This window comes from Peromyscus leucopus, chromosome 15 (assembly GCF_004664715.2).
Source record: "Peromyscus leucopus breed LL Stock chromosome 15, UCI_PerLeu_2.1, whole genome shotgun sequence".
Lineage (NCBI taxonomy): Eukaryota > Metazoa > Chordata > Mammalia > Rodentia > Cricetidae > Peromyscus > Peromyscus leucopus.
Window position 1 is genome coordinate 23,704,536 of NC_051076.1, and position 19,675 is coordinate 23,724,210.

At 39.3% G+C, this 19,675-nt stretch overlaps 1 protein-coding gene across 5 annotated transcripts in view; it reads left to right on the forward strand.

Moving 5' to 3' along the window:
- The window catches only part of Rgs7 (regulator of G protein signaling 7), a 408,648-nt gene that overhangs the window by 210,878 nt on the left and 178,095 nt on the right, over nucleotides 1-19,675 (forward strand). For all 5 annotated transcript variants that reach the window (XM_037211205.1, XM_028865540.2, XM_028865543.2 and 2 more), the window contains exon 3: nucleotides 718-814. In XM_037211205.1, the coding sequence (XP_037067100.1) occupies nucleotides 718-814 (97 nt within the window). The remainder of the gene's footprint in view (nucleotides 1-717; nucleotides 815-19,675) is intronic.

The following is a 19,675-nucleotide window of genomic DNA, read 5'->3' on the forward strand; positions in this document are numbered from 1 at the left end:
CTTGACCCCTCTGGCTCCCACAATCTTCCTTACTCTGACTTGATGAGGAATAGACTTTTGAATTATGAAAATACTTCAGTCTAAGAGAGGGTGAATGAACATGACGAAAGAAAGATGCCACAGTGCAATTTGCCAGCTGGACCAAGGTTCCGGTGGAAGGTTCATATCTCCCCCACCTTGTGTGTGTGTGTGTGTGTGTGTGTGTGTGTGTGTGTGTGCGTGTGTTTCTTCTCACACTAGCAATTGAAGGAGCCAGTGGTTTCCAGTCTGTCCTGCATTTCTAGGCAGATTGAACTCAAATGTTAACCCAAACTGTAGAAGATCCTACGTTAAAGGAAACTCCACATGGATTGTTCCCAGGCTTCCACTTGCTTTTGAACTGAGTTAAGTTGAAATAATATCAATCCTTTGACCATGCTTTCTGACCCAAACACTGTTCATTCCAATGTTTTAAGCTGAAGAGTATGTAACCTGCAATATTAAAGCACAAAATCCTTATCACCAGTTTAATGTATGCCAAATAGCCTGTTTCCCCACTTGCTACCCCTTTTCACCTCTTGTTAATCAAACTTAAAAAATATTAGCATAACAAATTGTAGAAAGATGAGAATATAGAATTATTCTTCATTAGGCAAAGCTAGTGTGTAAAAAATTATGAAACAGCAATTTCCTCAAAAAGTTAAACTTTCTAAAGGTTTTCTTTATTTTTCCATTTAGATGGAAGATGTCATAGCACGCATGCAAGATGAAAAGAATGGAATTCCCATTCGCACTGTCAAAAGCTTCCTTTCCAAGATACCTAGTGTCTTCTCTGGTAAGTGTGCATCTAGCACAGCCCTGTTTTCTTCAGCATGCATCACGTCACTGTTTTGTAAACCTCTGGTGTGTTTTTAAACAGCAACTTATAAGATGCATATGGCACATTCATCATGCGGGTTAGACCCTGGAAATGAGTATAAGACATGAACCAAGAGTCCTAATGGGACACAGAGTCCCTCGGAAAGATAGAATGACCATCTATGAAACAAGAGAAAAAGACAGTGTGAAAAGAAATAGTGTTGTGTGAGAGGATGCCATGGAGACCAAATGAGGAGATTGAGAGAGTGAAAGACAACCAAGGAGATAAAAGCAAAGCATTGCTCAGAACTGGAAAAGTCAGGAAGGATCGTATCACTAGGGATCACAGCCACACCTGCCATGCTGAGAACTGGGCAAGGACACAGAGAGCAGCCAGGGAACCAAGCATGAAGGATGATGGCTCTAATTTGTGTCTCTAAAGGCCAACCATGGGATTGAAATTCTGACAAATAGGGGTGATACAGAGGTTTTAAATGTTTGTATAGAATGATGTGATGAGAGATTTGGGGAGATGGCTCTGTCTGTACAGGCCTGATCAATCATACAAACTAAATTTGGCTTTGCATAACCCATGTCAAAAGCTGGACATGGTGGGGTGTGCCTAAAACACCAGCATTAGTGGGGGAGGGATGAAGTAGAGACAGGAAAATTCCTGAACCTCATTGGCCAGACAGTCTGACCTAATGATGAGCTTCAAGTTTAGTAATAGACTTGGTTAAGACAGAGAACAATGAAAGACACCTGAGGTTAATTTGGGGACTCTTCAAGTGCACCCTCATGCATCCTGCAGCTATATGCACACATGTGTGCATGCACACACACACAGAGACATACACAGAAACACAGACACAGATACACATACAGACACACACACATACAAAGAAATAGAAGTTATAATGCATAGCTCTTGTAGGAACTGTTTAAATACTAAGATTTTAACACCCACAGATTGAAGGACAAGGAAATGTAAGAGGATTTTGTAACTGGGCCTGGAGGATAAAAGAGGACGAAGACCACATTTTTTCTCATCTTTGTAACTGAGAATCTTTATCAGAAATAGGAGACTATATGTATCATTAGTAACAGTGTAAAACCCAAAAGAATTGGCAATCATTAGTGAAAAAATGTTGTTCCGACTCCATGAGGCTGTGACAGACCCTGCTGTGGGGCCTGAGTGGTGATGGGCATGACTAGTGAAGAAATCAGTTGAGGCCAGATCCACAAAGTCTGAGAGGTAGCCATAATGGACAGGAGATTCAGGATACAGAGATTCAGGTATGAGTGGGAGGGTGTATGTCAGGATCCTGTGAAAAAGCTAAGCAGTCCTTCCTTCTGAAGCAGGGTCAAGGGAAGACCATGATCAGGATGTTTCAACCCTGGACAGGAGCAAGACTGGACACTGGAGGTGCATACAAGCAGGCCCGGATATTGGGGCATACTAGCTCTGTTAATCTCAGAGAGAAAAGAGGGGACTCAATCTCGTGAGAGCTCCCAGAGAGTGACATGTCCCCAGTAACACAGGGTATCCCTCCCTTTTCATGTCCACTTCAATCCAGTGTGGTGTCCTTCATTTCTCCACCTGGAACTTGGTGCCATCTCCCCTATCCGCGCCATCAGCCTTCTTTAGAATATTCTATTTATTGAAATGTATCGTCTCAATAGTTCGTTCAGAGAAGTCTTTATGGAAACTTCTAAGCTGTTTCCTCTACCTTACTCTCTTCCCCTTCTTCATTCATTAACCAATCTGTTTTTCCTCCCCTCCTCCCCCAATCTCATATAAAAACAAACCAATCATGGGCGCCTATGAAAAGCTGAACTTTTCTAGAAAATTCTGTTTTTGTAATTTTGCTCAACTCACTACTCACAGTAGTCCTATCTCCTTGCCTTTCAAACTTTGTTATGTTAGTATCTTTAAGTCTGATTAATAGAAAATGGAGAAACTAACAAGCAGACAATGTCCACTTGGAACATGGAAAGTCCTCCATAGGAATTTTGTGTTGGGACATTGCCTGTTTCCTGAGAGAGTTCTTTAGATTTAGGAATTCCTCTACAACAAGCAACTGGAAGACTTTTTCACTCACAACATCACTCTGTTAATGGTTAAGTAGGATTGGATGCAGAGTTTAGGAATAATCCCTGTTTTAGTGTCTACCGATATATAAAACAATACTAACAGATGTTAAACAGGGGAGAAATGCAATTTGATATTGAGGTGTTTGTGTTTATTGAGACTGCATTTCTTAGAAATTTTAAGGATTTCCTGCTTCAGAGTTCAATTAGTTACTTTGCAATAAAATTGGTATGTCTAGAATTTGTTGGCCTCTTTCTAACAGTATTTTCAAACTCTTGTATCCTAAAGGTCTATCTATTTTATTACTTTTTCAGTGATTTTCAGTAATTTCCTTCCCTAGATCTTTGCTGTGGTCTGTTTCATTGTTATTTTCTTTGTGAAGATGCTGTTCCACTCCCCATTGCTGATTGCTGCCATGGCCCTCTGCACTTGCCCCTTTCTCCTTGATTCTTTCTTACATTCTTCTCACCAGTGATAGAAGGAGGCATGTGTTGATGTCACCACCCTTAGTATTTTGATGTAGGGGGAAATTTCTCAGTCCTGCCTAGCCCCTCAATCCAGACGAATCTCTCCCACATGAGCTCTCACAGCCACTTATAAAATAATCACTCAGAGGCTTATATTAATTACAAACTGTATGGCCTATGGCTCAGGCTTCTTGCTAGCTAGCTCTTTCATGTTAAATTAACCCATTTCTATTAGACTATGTGTTGCCACATGGTCATAGTGTTACTGGTCTACTGGCATCTTGTTGCTCCTTGGGGAAACAGGCAGGCACCTCTCTCTTTCCCACCTTTTTCTTTCCTGTATCTCCTCTTGGATTTCCCACCTTCCTCTAATCTGCCTTGCCATAGGCCAAAGCAGCTTATTTATTAACCAATGGGAACAACATATATTCACAGCATACAGAAAGATATCCCACAGCACTTTCATGGCTCTCTACACTTCCCCCTTTCTCCTTGATCCTTTCTTACATGGTATGTGTTGATGTCACCACCCTTAGTATCACTAGAAACAGCTATGGTGAAGGCCTGTGATGTGTTGAAAGGCTAGTGCTAAAATCATTAGAGACAGGAAGCTGTTCACACCATGTACCAGTCTGTAAACGAGAAAAAGTCTTGATACCATTTACCCAACTTTTTTATATTAATAAACTCATCTTCTTTAATGGTCATGAGTATCAAAGAAGATCTTTACCCAGATGTGGGAAACCATACTGCAAGCATCTTCCATAGACCACTTGAAAAATTATTAGAAATATAATATCCAGGCCCATCTTGGATCCAGTAAATCAGAACCTCAATTTTAATAATGAGGTTTATTTCTTGGGTGTCTCCTCAGAAGCTTGGTTACAAATCTGGTCAGAGCTCAGGCACCACTTATCTTATCCAGATGCTGGACACGATCCAGATTGCTTATAAAGATCTTTTGATTAACTTTCAGGATCTCTGATCATCTTTCTTTATAGCTTGGCTTTAGGTCAAGCAATGTAGTTCATCCAGTGGCTTTTTGTTGGTTGTTTCACTTGAAGGAAAGATGAGGGATAGGAAAAATAACATAGCTCCTTATGCTCACTACCCCTAAGCCAAGAATCTCAGCAATTCATAGGAGCAAGGATATTAGCATCTAGGCATGGAGATGGGTACTGGCGAGTTTCATAAAGAAGAACCCATGCTTCAGAAGTAAATAGGGTGCTGGAGCTGTGGGTAAGTCACTCACCAGACATATATGAGAACCTATATTTAATCCCCAGCACTGTAAAAGAACAAAGGTAAGTATATATAATGTCATAGTAACCAAGTTATGCTAGCAACCACCAAAAGTGAAAACAGCTAGTTAGAAAAAAAGGGAAATTGGCATCTTTCCCGGCAACATCTGAGATCCATACCTGGAATCATACAAAAGAATCCTATTATGATTCTAAAATATGTCACATTGTACAGGATGATTTATGTTTTATTCCCAATTTTGTGGTGTGTGTGTGTGTTTCAGATAAGCATCTCACATGTTAGGATTCTCATTAGATACAGGAACACTCCTCCAGAACACATGCAGTAGACACAAAGGCCTTATTGCAAAGTCATCGTAAGAATGAGAAGAACAAGTAAATATTTTTATAAAAGAGGCATTAATGCTCATCTGGAATGTGGCTACCACAAATTGATTGAGATGAAGAAGAGCTCATAGGAATGCAGGATTCTAAACACACATTGTAGATATTCCTATTTGTTAGGACTGAGATGAAACATCAGTATTTCCAAACTAATAAGTTCTACATTAATGTCATCTGTTAACTGAAATGCATGTTAACAACTTTTTCTCTAGAATTTTTAATCAGCTGAACAGACTCTGATAAAACACACACTATATTTCAGTTACTCTACAGCAGTGGTTCTCAACCTTCTTAATGCCATGACCCTTTAATACAGTTCCCCAACCATAAAATCATTTTCATAACTATAATTTTGCTATTGTTATGAGTCATTAATATAAATATCTGATATGCAGGATGGTTTTAGGTGATTCTTGGATCATGACCCACAGGTTGAGAACCACTGCTTTACAATCTTTTTTAAGGACTAATATTTTAATTGCACTAGAAAAATATATTATACTAAATGTTTAGATGATATCACAGACCAAAGTGTGTTCTTTTCGTAGAAGTTTGGAAAGTCATTTGTCCAGTGAAACCTATTACGTTGCATGCTGACTGAAAAAAAAGACAATAAAAAAATAAAAATTAAAAAGTCAGTTGTGAGGAAAGAATTATCCAAAGGCTAACACTATCCTATTGTGGGAGTTCAATTTGTTTAGCCAGTGACATTTGGAGTGACTAGCCCCATGGGCATGTTTTTTTCTGGATATGTGATGGAATAAAACTGAGGAGAAAGGTTGTGTGCTCTTTCTTGGGTGGTTGTGGCAAGCAGTGTAGAGCTTGACTTGTGGTTGGTCCTCATCACCCTTGGGCAGAACGGCAGGACAATAGTAGCTGGATCCGCAGCAACGTCCACCTTGTTCTGCATTTGTGAGTCTGTTTTTCCATTGCACTCCTTAATAAATTATTGAGCAGACTTTTGTGGGGTCTCACTTTACTGACACCCAATGTGGGGTATGATTTGTATACAGAGGCTTTTCTCTGTCCTACCTTGTCCCACAGCCTCTTGTAAATAATCACTGAGATGCTTGATATTAATTACAAACAGTTTGGCCTATTGTTCAGGCTTCTAACTAACTAGCTCTTCCAACTTAAATTTCTATTAACCTATGTATTTCCATGTGTCCGTGGTGTTACCAGTCTATTGGCATCTTGCTCCTGGGGCAGCTGGCTGGCATCTCCCAGACTCCACCCTTCTCCTGTATCTCTGCTTAGATTTCCCACCTGCCTCTATCCTGCCTTGCCATAGGCCAAAGCAGCTTCATTTATTAACCTATGGGAGCAACACATATTCATAGCATACAGAAAGACATCCCACATCACTATCCAATTTGATTTGACAAAACCTTGGCTTACATATATGTCCTCAGTTATTAAAGTACAACTATTATGAGATTTGCGTGTTGTGGTACTAAATCTTGAGGTGGGCTTTGTTTACTATTTTTTCACCTTTTAAAGGATGCTCTCAAAATGTTCACTTCATGGTTTCTATGCTGCTTAGAACAATACAGAGAAATAAATTTACTTTGTAATAAACTACTGAGAAAATAGTGTCTTTGAAGACAAATGTGACTCTCCTTCCTGTTTTTTTCTTAAACAATAAAACTATTATTTTATTCTTTCTTGTCTGAAAAGTTCATTGGTAAATTTAATATTCTATTCATATTTTTTCACATGACTCATCACTTATCTATTATTTTTCTTTGACTTGTTTATTTTTTCTTTGATTTATTGAGGAAAGGGTCTCACTCTGTAGTCAGGCTGGACTGGAACTCATAGTGACCCTCATGCCTCAGTCCCCTGAATAGGCATGACCAAGCATAACAAATTACTATAATTATGTGTGTGTGTGTGTGTGTGTAGGACTGGCACTTGAATCCAGGACCTGGCACATACTAGGTCCATTGTTCTACCACTGAGCTTTACCCCTCACTTCCCTTTACTTCTAGCAGTTGTTTTTGTCTGTGGTGTATATGTATATGTACTTGTGCATGTGTGTCTTCTTCAATTGCTTGTCCATGTCACTTTTTGATACAAGGTTTCTCCCTCAACCTAGAGCTCCATATTTCAGATGGATTGGCTTACAGGTGAACTCCTGGGATCTGCCCATCTCCATCTCTCATGCATTAGGCTCACAAGCCTGCCACTATGCCTAGATATTTTGCATGATTTCTAGTGATTCAAACTCATATTCTCATGCTTGTATAGCAAGTATTTTACCCAATAAGCATCTCCCCAGCATGTCTGCCTTTCATTGTCTTAATTTGGTATGTGGAACGCCGGGATGTGAGTATCGTAGGCTGTTTCAATTTATATTTAGGAGATACCTGAGATGAATTATGAGACAGTATCAGAGAAGTGTCTGCTTTGCTTCCAAGAATAATTTTTGACTCAAATCCATCCCAGTTCAAGCAGGGTGATCTATTTGGACTTTGGTCATAAATACTACATCATAATATAAAGTGAAAGATAAAACCCCAAAATTACTGAGTATGTCTTATTAAAATGTTTACTCAAATTTGTACCATTGTATCTGCAAGTTGGAAAAGATAACTATAAAGTTAAAGACATGTCTGTAGCTTTTACTGACATATTCTTTAAATGCATTTCATAGGTCCCTATTTGTATGGAAACAATTTCCCTAAAACTCATATCCTGTAAGTTATAGTGTTTCTTCATCTCACATCTGAAATCTTTGGTGAGGCAACCCATGGCACTGTTATCAGTTGAAAATTCTTTATATTAGAATCTGAATGTAAGCACAATAGAGACCCACATCTAAAATAGAACAGAAAAATTTATGAATACTGGGGGAAATCATTGATTTTACATTTTAAAGATGTTTGTTGTTGTAATAGTATTTTATAGCCATGCTATTTTATCTTGGCTACATGCATACTTGAAAAAATCAAAATTGACAATGTAGGCACTTTGTTGCTTAACAAGCTGTTGAAATAATGCATTTTTATGCTTTCTTCTCAGAGAACACACTACATTATAAGAAAACTGAGTATTATTTGAGTGTAGATTTTTAGTTTATATAACCATGGATGCTTTGGAGGCTAAGGATCCAATAAGCTTATAATACATAATGATCCTTATGCCCCAATGGGAGGAATATTTGCTTTGTTAGTATTCTAATGTGGCCATAGAATTTGAATAAGCCTTTGAGATGTGTTTCTTTTATGTGAGACACAGTGTCATTCACTGTGTGCCCAAGTTGACCTCATATTTACCATCTTCCCCCCTCATCCTCTTGAACACTGGGATTGCAGGAGTGCCCCACCATGCTTGGCTGACATTTTTTTTTTGCTTTATTTTAATGATAGAGATTTATCTTCATCTTGACTTTAGCATAAATATTAATCAGTAATCTAGAAAAGTGCCACATAGTTAGTGATTTTAAATACATTCACTTATTTCTTACAATATTCAAAATAATTATTGTTTGTTTCATAGAGAAGGATTTGGAGGGTCAGGGAATTCAACCCTTAAGTCCACTTTTGTCCAGTATGCTAATATTTAATCTACAGTGCAGCCAATTCTGAAAACCATTGCCCTTCTGACCTCTGCCTTGAGTTTTCCTTCCTACAAAGCACCTGTTGTTTCTCATGACAAAGACGCGTCTCTGCTATTGTGCCATTTCCATCCATCCTCCAGTCTGCAGCCCTTCAGATGGAAATCTTTTAGAATTCTTATAAAAGGACTCTGGTCCTTGTTTCTTCTGCGGGTCACTACGACCTTGACTAAACCCCTCTAGCGTCCTCATCTCTGAAGTTTGCGGATTAGGCCTAAAGGTTTTTCAAAGTTTCTCTTCCTTATAAATGCACAATTTAGAGAATTAGTGAAGGGAAAAGGAAAGCTAGCTTAGAACTGGGTAGCCCAGGGACTAGACTCTCCCTGGACTGACTGTTCTTGTGTAGACTATCACAGAATAAATGAAACTGTGACACAGTGATGGAAGTCTCACTCTGCTCCCTTTCTCAAGGTAATGCCATGTGTGCTCATGGTTGAATTATGAATTGTATGCTAATGCATTTGTGTAATTCACATTTTTCTTTAAACTCTATTCAATTCAACTTCCAATACAATATTTCTACTTGAATATCTCAAAGAAGTGTCAAATTCAACATGTCCAAAATGAGATTCATTGTCTTACCCTTAACCTCTTCTCATTTTCCCTTTTTATAAAGATTATTACATGAAAAACGCTGTCGTCGCCCAGTCTCCTATAACCTCTTCTCCCCGAGTCTACGCTGCCATCATGTGTTATCAATGTCTTGTTCAGAGTAGCCATGAAATACGTTGCCTCACAGTCATTTGCTCTAGTGTTACTCTAGTCTGAAATATATCCCCCCTCAGAATTAAGTTCTACCTCCACTTTGTAGGCTGTCCTCTCTTTCTCCACAGGTACATGAAAATGCACTGATGTTTTCAAATCTCTTGGACCTCATTGATAGTGCTCTCTTGGTTCTAGCCTTAGAAGTCAGTGTCCAGCACTGCCTTTATCTCACTCTGTCTTACCATGGGTATCCTGCCACCATGATTTTCTGTCTGAAACATTTCCTGCCCTTTCTCCATTTGCTCTGTTGAGAAATCGTCTCTTCCTGTCTATACTGGCTTCTTTTCTTGCATCTCCTCCTAACACTGTGTTCTTTTCTCTCAGAATACTTTATTCCATCTAGTAATTAAAAAGTCACCTACAGTAACAGTTGGTAATGTTTCTCCTTGACGATCATGTAAACTATGGGGAGACTCCATATGCTCACTCCTGCCATCCCAGAATCAAAGTCAGCAGCCAGCATAAGGGGTGTTCATTAGCTATTTGTTAGCTGGCTGAATAGTCATTGTAATTCTTAGTGGGAATATTTGATTTCATGTGGATTTAGACATCGGGTACACTTTCATGTTTGTGTGGCTTTGTCAACATATGCAAATTATTTAGTTTTAAACAAGAACTTCTTGTAAAAGAACAGTCTATCTTTTCATTGATATTTGAGTAAACAAAAATTCTCTAAGTTATTTTTCATAGTATATATCACATAAACCAAACCATAAACACTAATCTCTTGATTTTATTCAAATGGGCATTTGGAGCTAACTAGGCCTCAGGAATGTAGAGTTTTCTCTGGTAACCATAAATTATATACAACTTGTATCAAAGCATTAGAAGTGCTTCTTCTGGCTTCAAGAGAGGAAAGAAGACATGATCTCTGACCATAAGAGGATCACATTCTAGTGAGACAATAAGCCAAAAAGAAAAAAGAAACACACACACACACACACACACACACACACACACACACACACACACACTCACACACAAGAATGAACTACTTTCTACAGTCCTGTTGTAGAAGCTTGTAGCATCTGCCAGGGCTTTTGGGTAAGTGGCATTGGTTGGTAAAGGCGAGAGCTTAGAGGTTTTGTAAAGTGTCCATTAGACTCATCGAGATGGATGGGAAGCTTCCCTATCAGGACAGACACCCGAAAGAACACCCATAATGCCCGAAAGTACAACCAATAACCTTTGTGAAAGGATGGCATGTTTGGAGAGTACAGAGACTTGAGTACAGGAGAAAGCGGAAGGCAGGAGCTGGGATTCTGAGAACTTAGAATCTGGTTCTGAAGAATAAGAAGAAATTAATGTTTTTATATAATAGATTTGTTTTTACTTATTCCTTGAGAATTTTATACAAGCATGCAATGTATTTCTAACATTTCTTTTCTACTCCCTTGCTCCATCTCTTCCTGGTTCCCCCCACATCTCCCAACTTTATAATTTTATTTTTTATAGCACCCATTGAGTCCAATTCATGCTGCCCATGCACCCATGGGTCTGACCATCCACTGGTCAACCTACCAGGAACCAGACCCTTTCACCATGGTACTGTGGATTAAGTGCAACATCTTGAGCATGCTAAGCAATTGCTCCACTGCTCAGATATACCTTTAGCTCTACGTAAATCAGGGAAATAGCATTAGTGATGTTAAAAAGAGGGCCAGAGAATATCAGTCTGTATAGGCAGGAGATGGGTATTATGGTTATAATTGGAGCAGAGATTATGAAGTCCTAATTCAAGGCAAGGCAGTAAAATTTTTAAAAAATGACAAATAAAAGACTTCTGGAATTTACATAGGGCTTTATGATAGCTCAACAGCAGGAATGGGTTGGGAGATAAGGCTGGTGAATTAAGCAAGGGGACACTCAACAGTTATGCTCGTATTTAGACAATGAGAATCAACACATCAGGATGTCAATGCACTCAGACACATTTTCTTTAGGACAGTGATGGAGGAAGATAATGTTTGATGCTGGTCTCTCCTGGAATTATCAGGAGAATAGAACAATCAGGAAGTGTTTAGAAAATATAAGATATATAGGTTTGCAACTCAGGGGATTTAGGAGCATATATATTGTAACCCAGGAGTAGAAGAGGATCTGTCTTGGAGCTTTATTTGGTGAGAAAATCAGAGGATGTACCTCACTGGAACAGGAACACTTGTGAGGAGCAAATATGAGTCCTCTGGGACTCCTTCCATGTTTTGGCAGAGAATATTGCTCAGCTGAGTTCACCTGAAGTATCAGGGGACACAGAAGGATAAAGACCTCGAATGATGTGACTTGGAATCACACCAGGTCTTGTGATACAGCCCTCAGTGTCAGGACTGCAAGAGTTTGAATTTCAAAGGGAGCCCATCCTCACATGAAATGAAAACTCTCCAGTTTCTTCAAACTGGGTCAGGGTCTGGGCACTGTAAGAATGTAAAAGAGACATTATTGATATACTCATGAAGCAGAAACTTGAAGTCAAGACCTGACCACACCTCTGATAATATCTTTAGACCTATCCACCACCACCATCCCATCCCCTTTAGATTAACCTAGCTTCAAAAGAAACATGTTTGCTGAGTCAGTGTTCCATTAATGTCTCTTGCCTTTGACATTCAAAAATTCTGTTCCTCTATAGAACCAGACAACAAGCTTCACTGTTGGAAGACTTCCACTGCTTTCTGTAGGTTGACTTAGAAGTTATTATATTTCCATTGTGAACCACAGCAGGAAATAAACCAGAGTCCTCAGTTCACTGCAGAGTCTATAAGTTTCCATTAATTTTGCAAGTATCAATGCTTAAGGAACAACCCTTGAGATCATAAATGTTTGTGAGATGACCTGTTGACAGTTACCAAATAAAAGGCCCCTGCAAAGCAAGTCACTGAAGAGGCTTACAGGTTGAAATCACTGAATGAATTCTGGGGAGTCCAAAAGACAGGTGCCTGCTCTAAATTAACACTGTCAATGGGGAAGAAAATGGGGTGCAGAGAATAGGGATCTCCAGCTGGCCTCTCTGACTTTCATATATTCTATCTTTAATTAGCTTCTGGAAGTTCTCTGTCACAGACCTGGTTAGGGAGTGGCTTCTCTAAACACTTGTGTTGCTACTTCTGTTCTTTATCTGAAATGTTCACATTTAACATACTGCTCCGCAGATGCTTTGCCATGAATGAGAAAGAGAAAATTACTGGACCACACTCCTCTCTAATAGTGTTATGCTACTTTTTTATGGAGAGGGAGCATTAGACACTGAACCTAAGGCTTCACACATATGAGGCAAGGGCTCCATCACTGAGCTAGAGCCTCAGCTATTTTTCAAACTGAATTCAGTGTTTTGCACGTACTGGGCATATGCTGTACCTCTGTACCACAGACTCTACCAGATCTTAGGGTTCAGAAAAACATCTTTAATTTTCTATGCCCATTCCCACAATTTCTTCCCCAGTGCTCTATACTCAGCAAGTTTTTAACTAAGAAAGTGAAGTAACTGAAACCTTGACTTACTACAGCCACACACACACACAAAAAAGAATCAGTTTTTGTAGGTGTTATTGGACATGGAGTAATTAACCATATTTATTTCAGTCCTCCTGTGTATCCAGTTTTTTTCTTCAATAGTAGAGTGTTTTCATAACATGTACAAATGCACAAGGTACCAAGTTTGATTCCTCACACCAAAGCATAATACAACGTAGAGGAAAATAATGTGTATTTTTTTCTGTTAAACTGAGGGTATATTTACCTAATACTAAGATGCTTTTAGGAGTCCAAGATGTTCCTTTCTGAAATCAGCACCATCCTGGGATATTTTTCCCTACTGTCCATAATAGAAATAGCTATTGTGGGTTCTACAGAAACAGTTTGTTCGAGAAAATAACTTCAAAAAATATTTTGTCAGAAATTTTGCTGTAAATGCTTTCCCCTTGTAGTATCCCAAAGCAAGTCTAAATCTACAAACAGAAACTTTAGGAGAAATCAATAAGAAAGGAACAATATGCTAAGAATATTGCTAATACTTAACATGCAATTAAAAAATTGACTCAGCAGTTAAGGGTACCGACTGCTCTCCCTAAAGACGTAGGTTTGATTGCCAGCACCACATCGTAACTTATTATCATGTGGAACTCCAGGTCCAGAGGTTCTAATGCCCTCTTCTGGACCTCTCTGAAAAATACTGTAGAACTCCTACTATAGATTTCAAGTTCTTTCATGTCTAGATGGGAACCTGAATTGGCCCACATGGTGGGCAAGCACATGGGCCTGAGCAACACAGTTGCTCCGGAAAGGGGAATTGAGTACTGCTAAGATTACAGCTCTCTTGCCCTTCAGACAAGGTGAAATTGATGCAGTATATTTCCCCGTATTTTCTAAAATCATCAATACATTCCAGGACAAAGGTCTACACATCATCACGGCCAAGACTCTTGGCATGGCTAATGAGCACTATAAAAGTCAGAGCACAGTACAGCTATAAATCATGTTTTAAAAGTCTGGGGCATTTCAGGTGGTGTTGGATGTTCAGTGTTTGTTAAATCTGGAAAGCAGCTTTACTAATGATGTCAAATTTTAATAAAAAGTAAAATCTTAGTGTAGCATGAATCTTAAAAGTTCTTATTAATAAAAATCAAACCTGAGGCCAGTTATTGGGGTGAACTGGAAGATCAGAGAACTAGAACAAGCCACAGCTACCTCACCTGGCCAGATCCTCAGCTTGTCTTGTTTCCTGAGACTGGAAGCCTCTGAGTCCTCATCCAGAATGAATCTCAGCTGAACTGTGTTGCTCCAAAGCCCGAAAGCTTCTCCAGCCAAATGCTTAACCAGGCCAAATGCTTAACCAGCCAAATGCTTCTAGTTTCTGGTCCTCATGCCTTATATACCTTTCTGCTTTCTACTACCACTCCCTGAGATTAAAGGCTTTTCTTTCTGGGATTAAAGGCATCATGAGTCACCATGCCTGTCTATATCCTTGAACACATGGATTTCTGCCTCTGGAATGCTAGGATTAAGGGCGTTTGCTACCACTGCCTAGCCTTTCTGTTTAATATTGCGACTGCTCTGTCTCTGACCCCAGATAAGTTTATTAGCATGCACAATATTTGGGGGAATACAATACCACATTTCCTCTCTTTCTGTCTAAAATTTAAAAAAGCTTATAACTAATACAAGAAAAATTATATCCAGTAAGTATATATAATATACACAGTCAAGATTACATTAACGATGTCTAGTCCATTAACATTTGACAGATTCAGATAAAAACTCCATTATATACATTAACAATGTCCAGTCCAGTAACATTTGATAAACTCAGACTAAAAAATTTCATTACTTATCTTATTTAAAACAAGTAGTTCCTTTTTAAAAATAGATTCCATAATCTCCCTTTTTATTTTATCATATCCATATTCTCTCTTTTTTCTTTTCATAATACATTCATTAGTCTACCTTTTGTCATTTTTATATCTTCCCCTTTTCTTCAGTGTAGATTCAGTGATCTACCTATTTATCCTATTATTTCTTTATCTTTTTTCTCAGAGTAGATTCAATGATCTATCTCATATCTTATTCTCTTTTTCTTTTTGCTTTCTAGGGGTGAAGATATCTTTAGGGAATCTTGAAAAGAAAATTTTTGGGTTAATTGTCAAGTCCTGTATCATTTGTTCAGTTTCTGCATAAAAGGAAAGTTCAGGGCTTGTCATAAGTCCTTGCTCAAGTAGTCTGTCAGGCTGGATCATCTCAGCTAGTCATCTCGAAATTGTCCTGACCAGTTTGTAGTCCAAAGTCAATTTTTCCATGGTGTTAATCATAGTCCATGTGGAATCATCTTTGTGGAGTCCCTTCTTCCTTTTGAATATTCCAAAGTTGCTGTTAGGCATGGTCATGGTTCCCTGCAGATTTTTTTTTTTTTTTTGTGCCTCCTCCTCTGTGGTTTGGAGCAATCACAGTCTGATAAATGTCTGTCTCTCGGAACCATGAACATTCTTCCCTAGAACAGAAAATCTTCACAGCAATTTCTCCCTACCATTTGTCTTGCCAAACTTTTCCAAACTGACCTTTGCTGATGCTTTCTTGTAACACGATGGTCCTGGCAATTCTTCTCTGAACAAGCAGCAGTAAACCCTTCATCCCAGGTGAACAAGCAGCAGTAAACCCTTCGTCCCAGGTAGCAGCATCACCGCAGTCACCAACACAATGAGAAGGAGCTGGCAACGTGGAGCAGTAGCCACTGCCTCCATGGCCCCACTGCTGTTTGTGGCTCAGTCTGGGCCGAAGCTTCTCCCAAGCCTCCTAAGCTGGCCTCAAACTTGGGATCCTCCTGCCTCTCTCTCCTTCAGCAAATCCTACCAGCATGCGCCACCACAACCGGCAGAGTGTAGCTCAAGCCTGAGCTGGGGCCCACAAGCACCTTTTTCATGAATTCGTACCATGGACAGGTAGGCAGAGGAGATGAGAGCACTGGCCTAGGTGAAGGTGTGGAAGATTATCAACAAAAATCATCCTAGCCAGGAGCTGAAGAGATAACCAAGCAGGTGAGCTTTGTCTGCTCTTGCAGAAGACCCAGATTCAGTTCTCAGGTCTTAACATTAGGCAACTAACAACTGCTTAGAACTCAAGCTCCTGAGTTGCAGTTCTGATGCATCTGGCTTTCATTGGCACCTGGGTCACATTCACAGAACCACACATAGACACACACATGACTGCTAGCATGTTGGGTGCTTACCCTGAACTCACACTCTGAAAGTTATATTTTAAATATAATATTTATATATCAGCCTTATAATCAAGAAATCACCTTAGCCACACAGAAAGTAATGAATTTATTCAAAGACATTGCAGTTTCAAAGAACTGGTCCCGTACTGACATATTAGGCCCCTGGAAGGGACTGAGGGACCACTGAGTGTCTGTCCTCTAAAGTCATCATTCCAATGCACTGCTTGGATCTACAAGACCACATAAAGGCCCCCAAAAAGATACAGAACAGGATGAGACATAAAGAGATAATCAACTTATCCATATTCAAAATCACATGATTATGATCTTGTCAAACTATGAGTTAAGTTATAAGTATTTCAACTGGGTTTAGTGGCTTGGACCTGTCATCCTTCTAATTACAAGTTAGAGACAAAAAAATTGCAAGTTCAAGGCTGGCTTGGATAATACAGGGATTCTGTCTCAAAGTAAAAAGCAGAAAGAAATCTGTGGATATAGCTCAGTGGGAGCATTCCCCCTTGGTTCCATTGCCAGGAGAGTAAATGAATTTAAACAACAAACAAGCAAGCAAACAAACCAACCAACCAGCCAAACAAACAAACAAAACTCATACCACTACCAATCAAAATGCAGAATTGTCGTGCCCAGTGAATACATCTACAAAACACCCCCTCACTGAAGGCCCAGGGAATGTTGAGGAAGAGAGGCCAGAAAGATGGTAAAAGTCAGAGGTTGTGTCTCCTAAGAATGTCAGAAGCTGCAGCCAAAAAGTCTTACCAACATGTCTGACCTAGTGTGGGCTAAACAAGAACGTCACCAATAGACATGTCAAATGGATGGACTGAAAGTCTCAACCCTACACCAGGAACTATAGGCAACTGAGAAAGGAAAAGAAAGTGGGGGAGGTGGCTTTTCCTGGGGAAGAACACACCAACTGACCAAGTATTCAGTGTCAAATAGTAAATGCTGCAAACACACATAAAAGTAATATTATGAAGACTGAGTGAGTTATTATCAAGAATATATATGTAAATACATATATGCATGTAAGGACAATTAATGAACGATCAGGCTGTGACTTTGAAGGAGGGTGGGGAGATGTTTATTGGAAGGATTTAGTGGGAGGCAAAAGAAGGCAGAGATGTTGTGACTATATTATAATTTCAAAAATAAAAACGAAAAGGAGTGTTTTGTGCCATATTTTAATTAAATATCAAGACAATTTATAGAGCGGGAAATGGTTCAGTATAAGGGTACCCTTGAAAAGGCATCATTTGGATATAAAGAGTGATATTAATCATTTAGATAGCTTAATTAATTAAAAGGTAGAACTTGTTACCAATTGTGTCTTAAAATATAAACAGTTCAAAGGACCATTTAAAAATTAATAATGAGATGTGAACAGGGAAAAATGGAGTACTTGAGTTTTATGCTTTTTTTATTGCAATGTCACTGGACAATTCAATATTTCTAACTAGTGTGTGTGTAAAGCATAAAATCGAGCAGTGAATAGAAATCCTATTTTAGCTGTCATTTCCATTCTTCTAATAATGACTTTATTACCACACTGAGGTTAGGCTGGATGTGACATTCCTGTTCCTGCTAGATAGTTAGTCTGTTGCCAGGCCAACAAATTACCTACAGTGGATGCAGGATAAAACATCTGAAACAATGTTTTCTTAGTAGTTGGAAGGCATTTGCTAAATTTCTTTTTTAAAAGCAAGATATGTTCAGTTTTGTTTTAAATAAAAGCAGTTAACATGGTTCATTTTTCAAGTCTTTTCTGAATCCCTTGTAATGATATCAGAGTCACCTGCTCAATGGCAGCCAGTGTGCATATTGTGTAGCTGAGTCCGCATGCTGTGTCCAATTCACTATTATTGCCACTGTAGGGTAGTTGACAACTATGTTCAATATAGCACAGTGTTGTATCTCAGATTTCCTTAAAGCTGGGCAGTTATTGGTGACAATGACAGTTTCATTTTTCCCTGTCTGATCATCCACAGTACCTGCTTGTACCTCAGCAAATATTTCCCCCTTTTCATATACATTGGAGCTGAGAGCTGATCACCTGAAGCAACTTTGTCTTATCTGTTGCTCATCACTTCCTGCCATGGGTTCTGGACAAGCCTTTAACAAAGAGTGCTGCCAGGATGGCTGGGCAATGAAAAAGGCTATCTGCTCAATTCTTAACTGCTGTTTTCATTTAATTCTAGCCATGCCCGTGATCTCGAGATGTCTCCTAGCCTTTCACACTCTTTCACAAGTGTTATCTTTTATTTTTCATGACAGATAGCCATTGAAACTGGACCCTCCTAGTGGATGAGAGCATTTCTAATTGCTCTCATATCTCATCGTTATTTTTACATCATTTCATATTGATACTGACTTTCCCCTGTAATACACACTCCAACTTTGTTAACTAATTTCTTCATTATGATGTCAGTCCTTAGTGGATTGAGCCATCTGGAACATTACCGTGAGAATAAAGCAGAGCAAGTCAGAGGCAATCTTGAAAATTTGTTTGGGGAGATTTCCCTAATGCTGACATATTCCATTTTCATTTGGTAGTAATCTACTCTGGAAATTGCTTACCGGGAATGCTGCCTTTTCTTTGAAGCAGCAGACATGGAAGTTCACTTCTGTTTGCTCCTGAGAGACTTCTTCAAATCCTGTAAATGACAGATTGCCACTGCAATGCCTTTGATGAGATCTTGGGGGAGGGGTCTTCTACTTCTTCCATTTGCTACCTCAGCATCATTCTTCTGAGAAGACATCCATGTATTTGGTTCACACTGACTCTTCATTGATGTGAGAATGAGTAAGGATCGATGACAGTGTTGTTCATCTGGACATGTTTCTGTGAGCTAGTGAATTAGAGCACACAATATCTAAAGGGTGTGTGTGCTCTGCTGTGTCGCACTGTCTTTTGTACATGTGGGAAGCATCTGGTTTTCCCTTCATGGTTCTTATTGTATTTTTGAACACACTCAGGTTCCCAAACACATCCTCTCCCAATCATTCTTGGAATAGCCACCACCACTGTACCCTCTTCCCCCGGTCTAACCTAACCTGCTCTAACCATTCCCCTCTATCGATGGCTTTCTGTGGCTGTGCTCTTCACTGAATTGGTTTCAGGTGGCATCTGTCCCTCATGGATGGGTGACATGATTATTGGCACCCAAAGAGCAACAGTGTTCATCTCTTTAGACCTCAGTGCTTGGTATGCAGACAGTGTCAATGTTATAGAGAACAGTGACATATTTAGATCCATCCTCAGCGAATGTCATTTCCCACTGGTTGGCAATATAAAGAGCACTCTGCCTTAATAGGCTATGTGGGGCACCCAGTGCTGCCCTGAGCTTTCCTACCAGCAGGGGACACTTAAATGATGGTGGCTGTGCCTTGCTCTGTGTTGTCACCTTGTGTGGGTTTCATGGTAGATAATCAGGAAACTGAATGCAGTTTTCAAGCTTCTTCGAAGTCCACAGTCACTCCCAACTTAAATTTTGTTGTTTGAATTGCATTTAACTTTTAGAACAT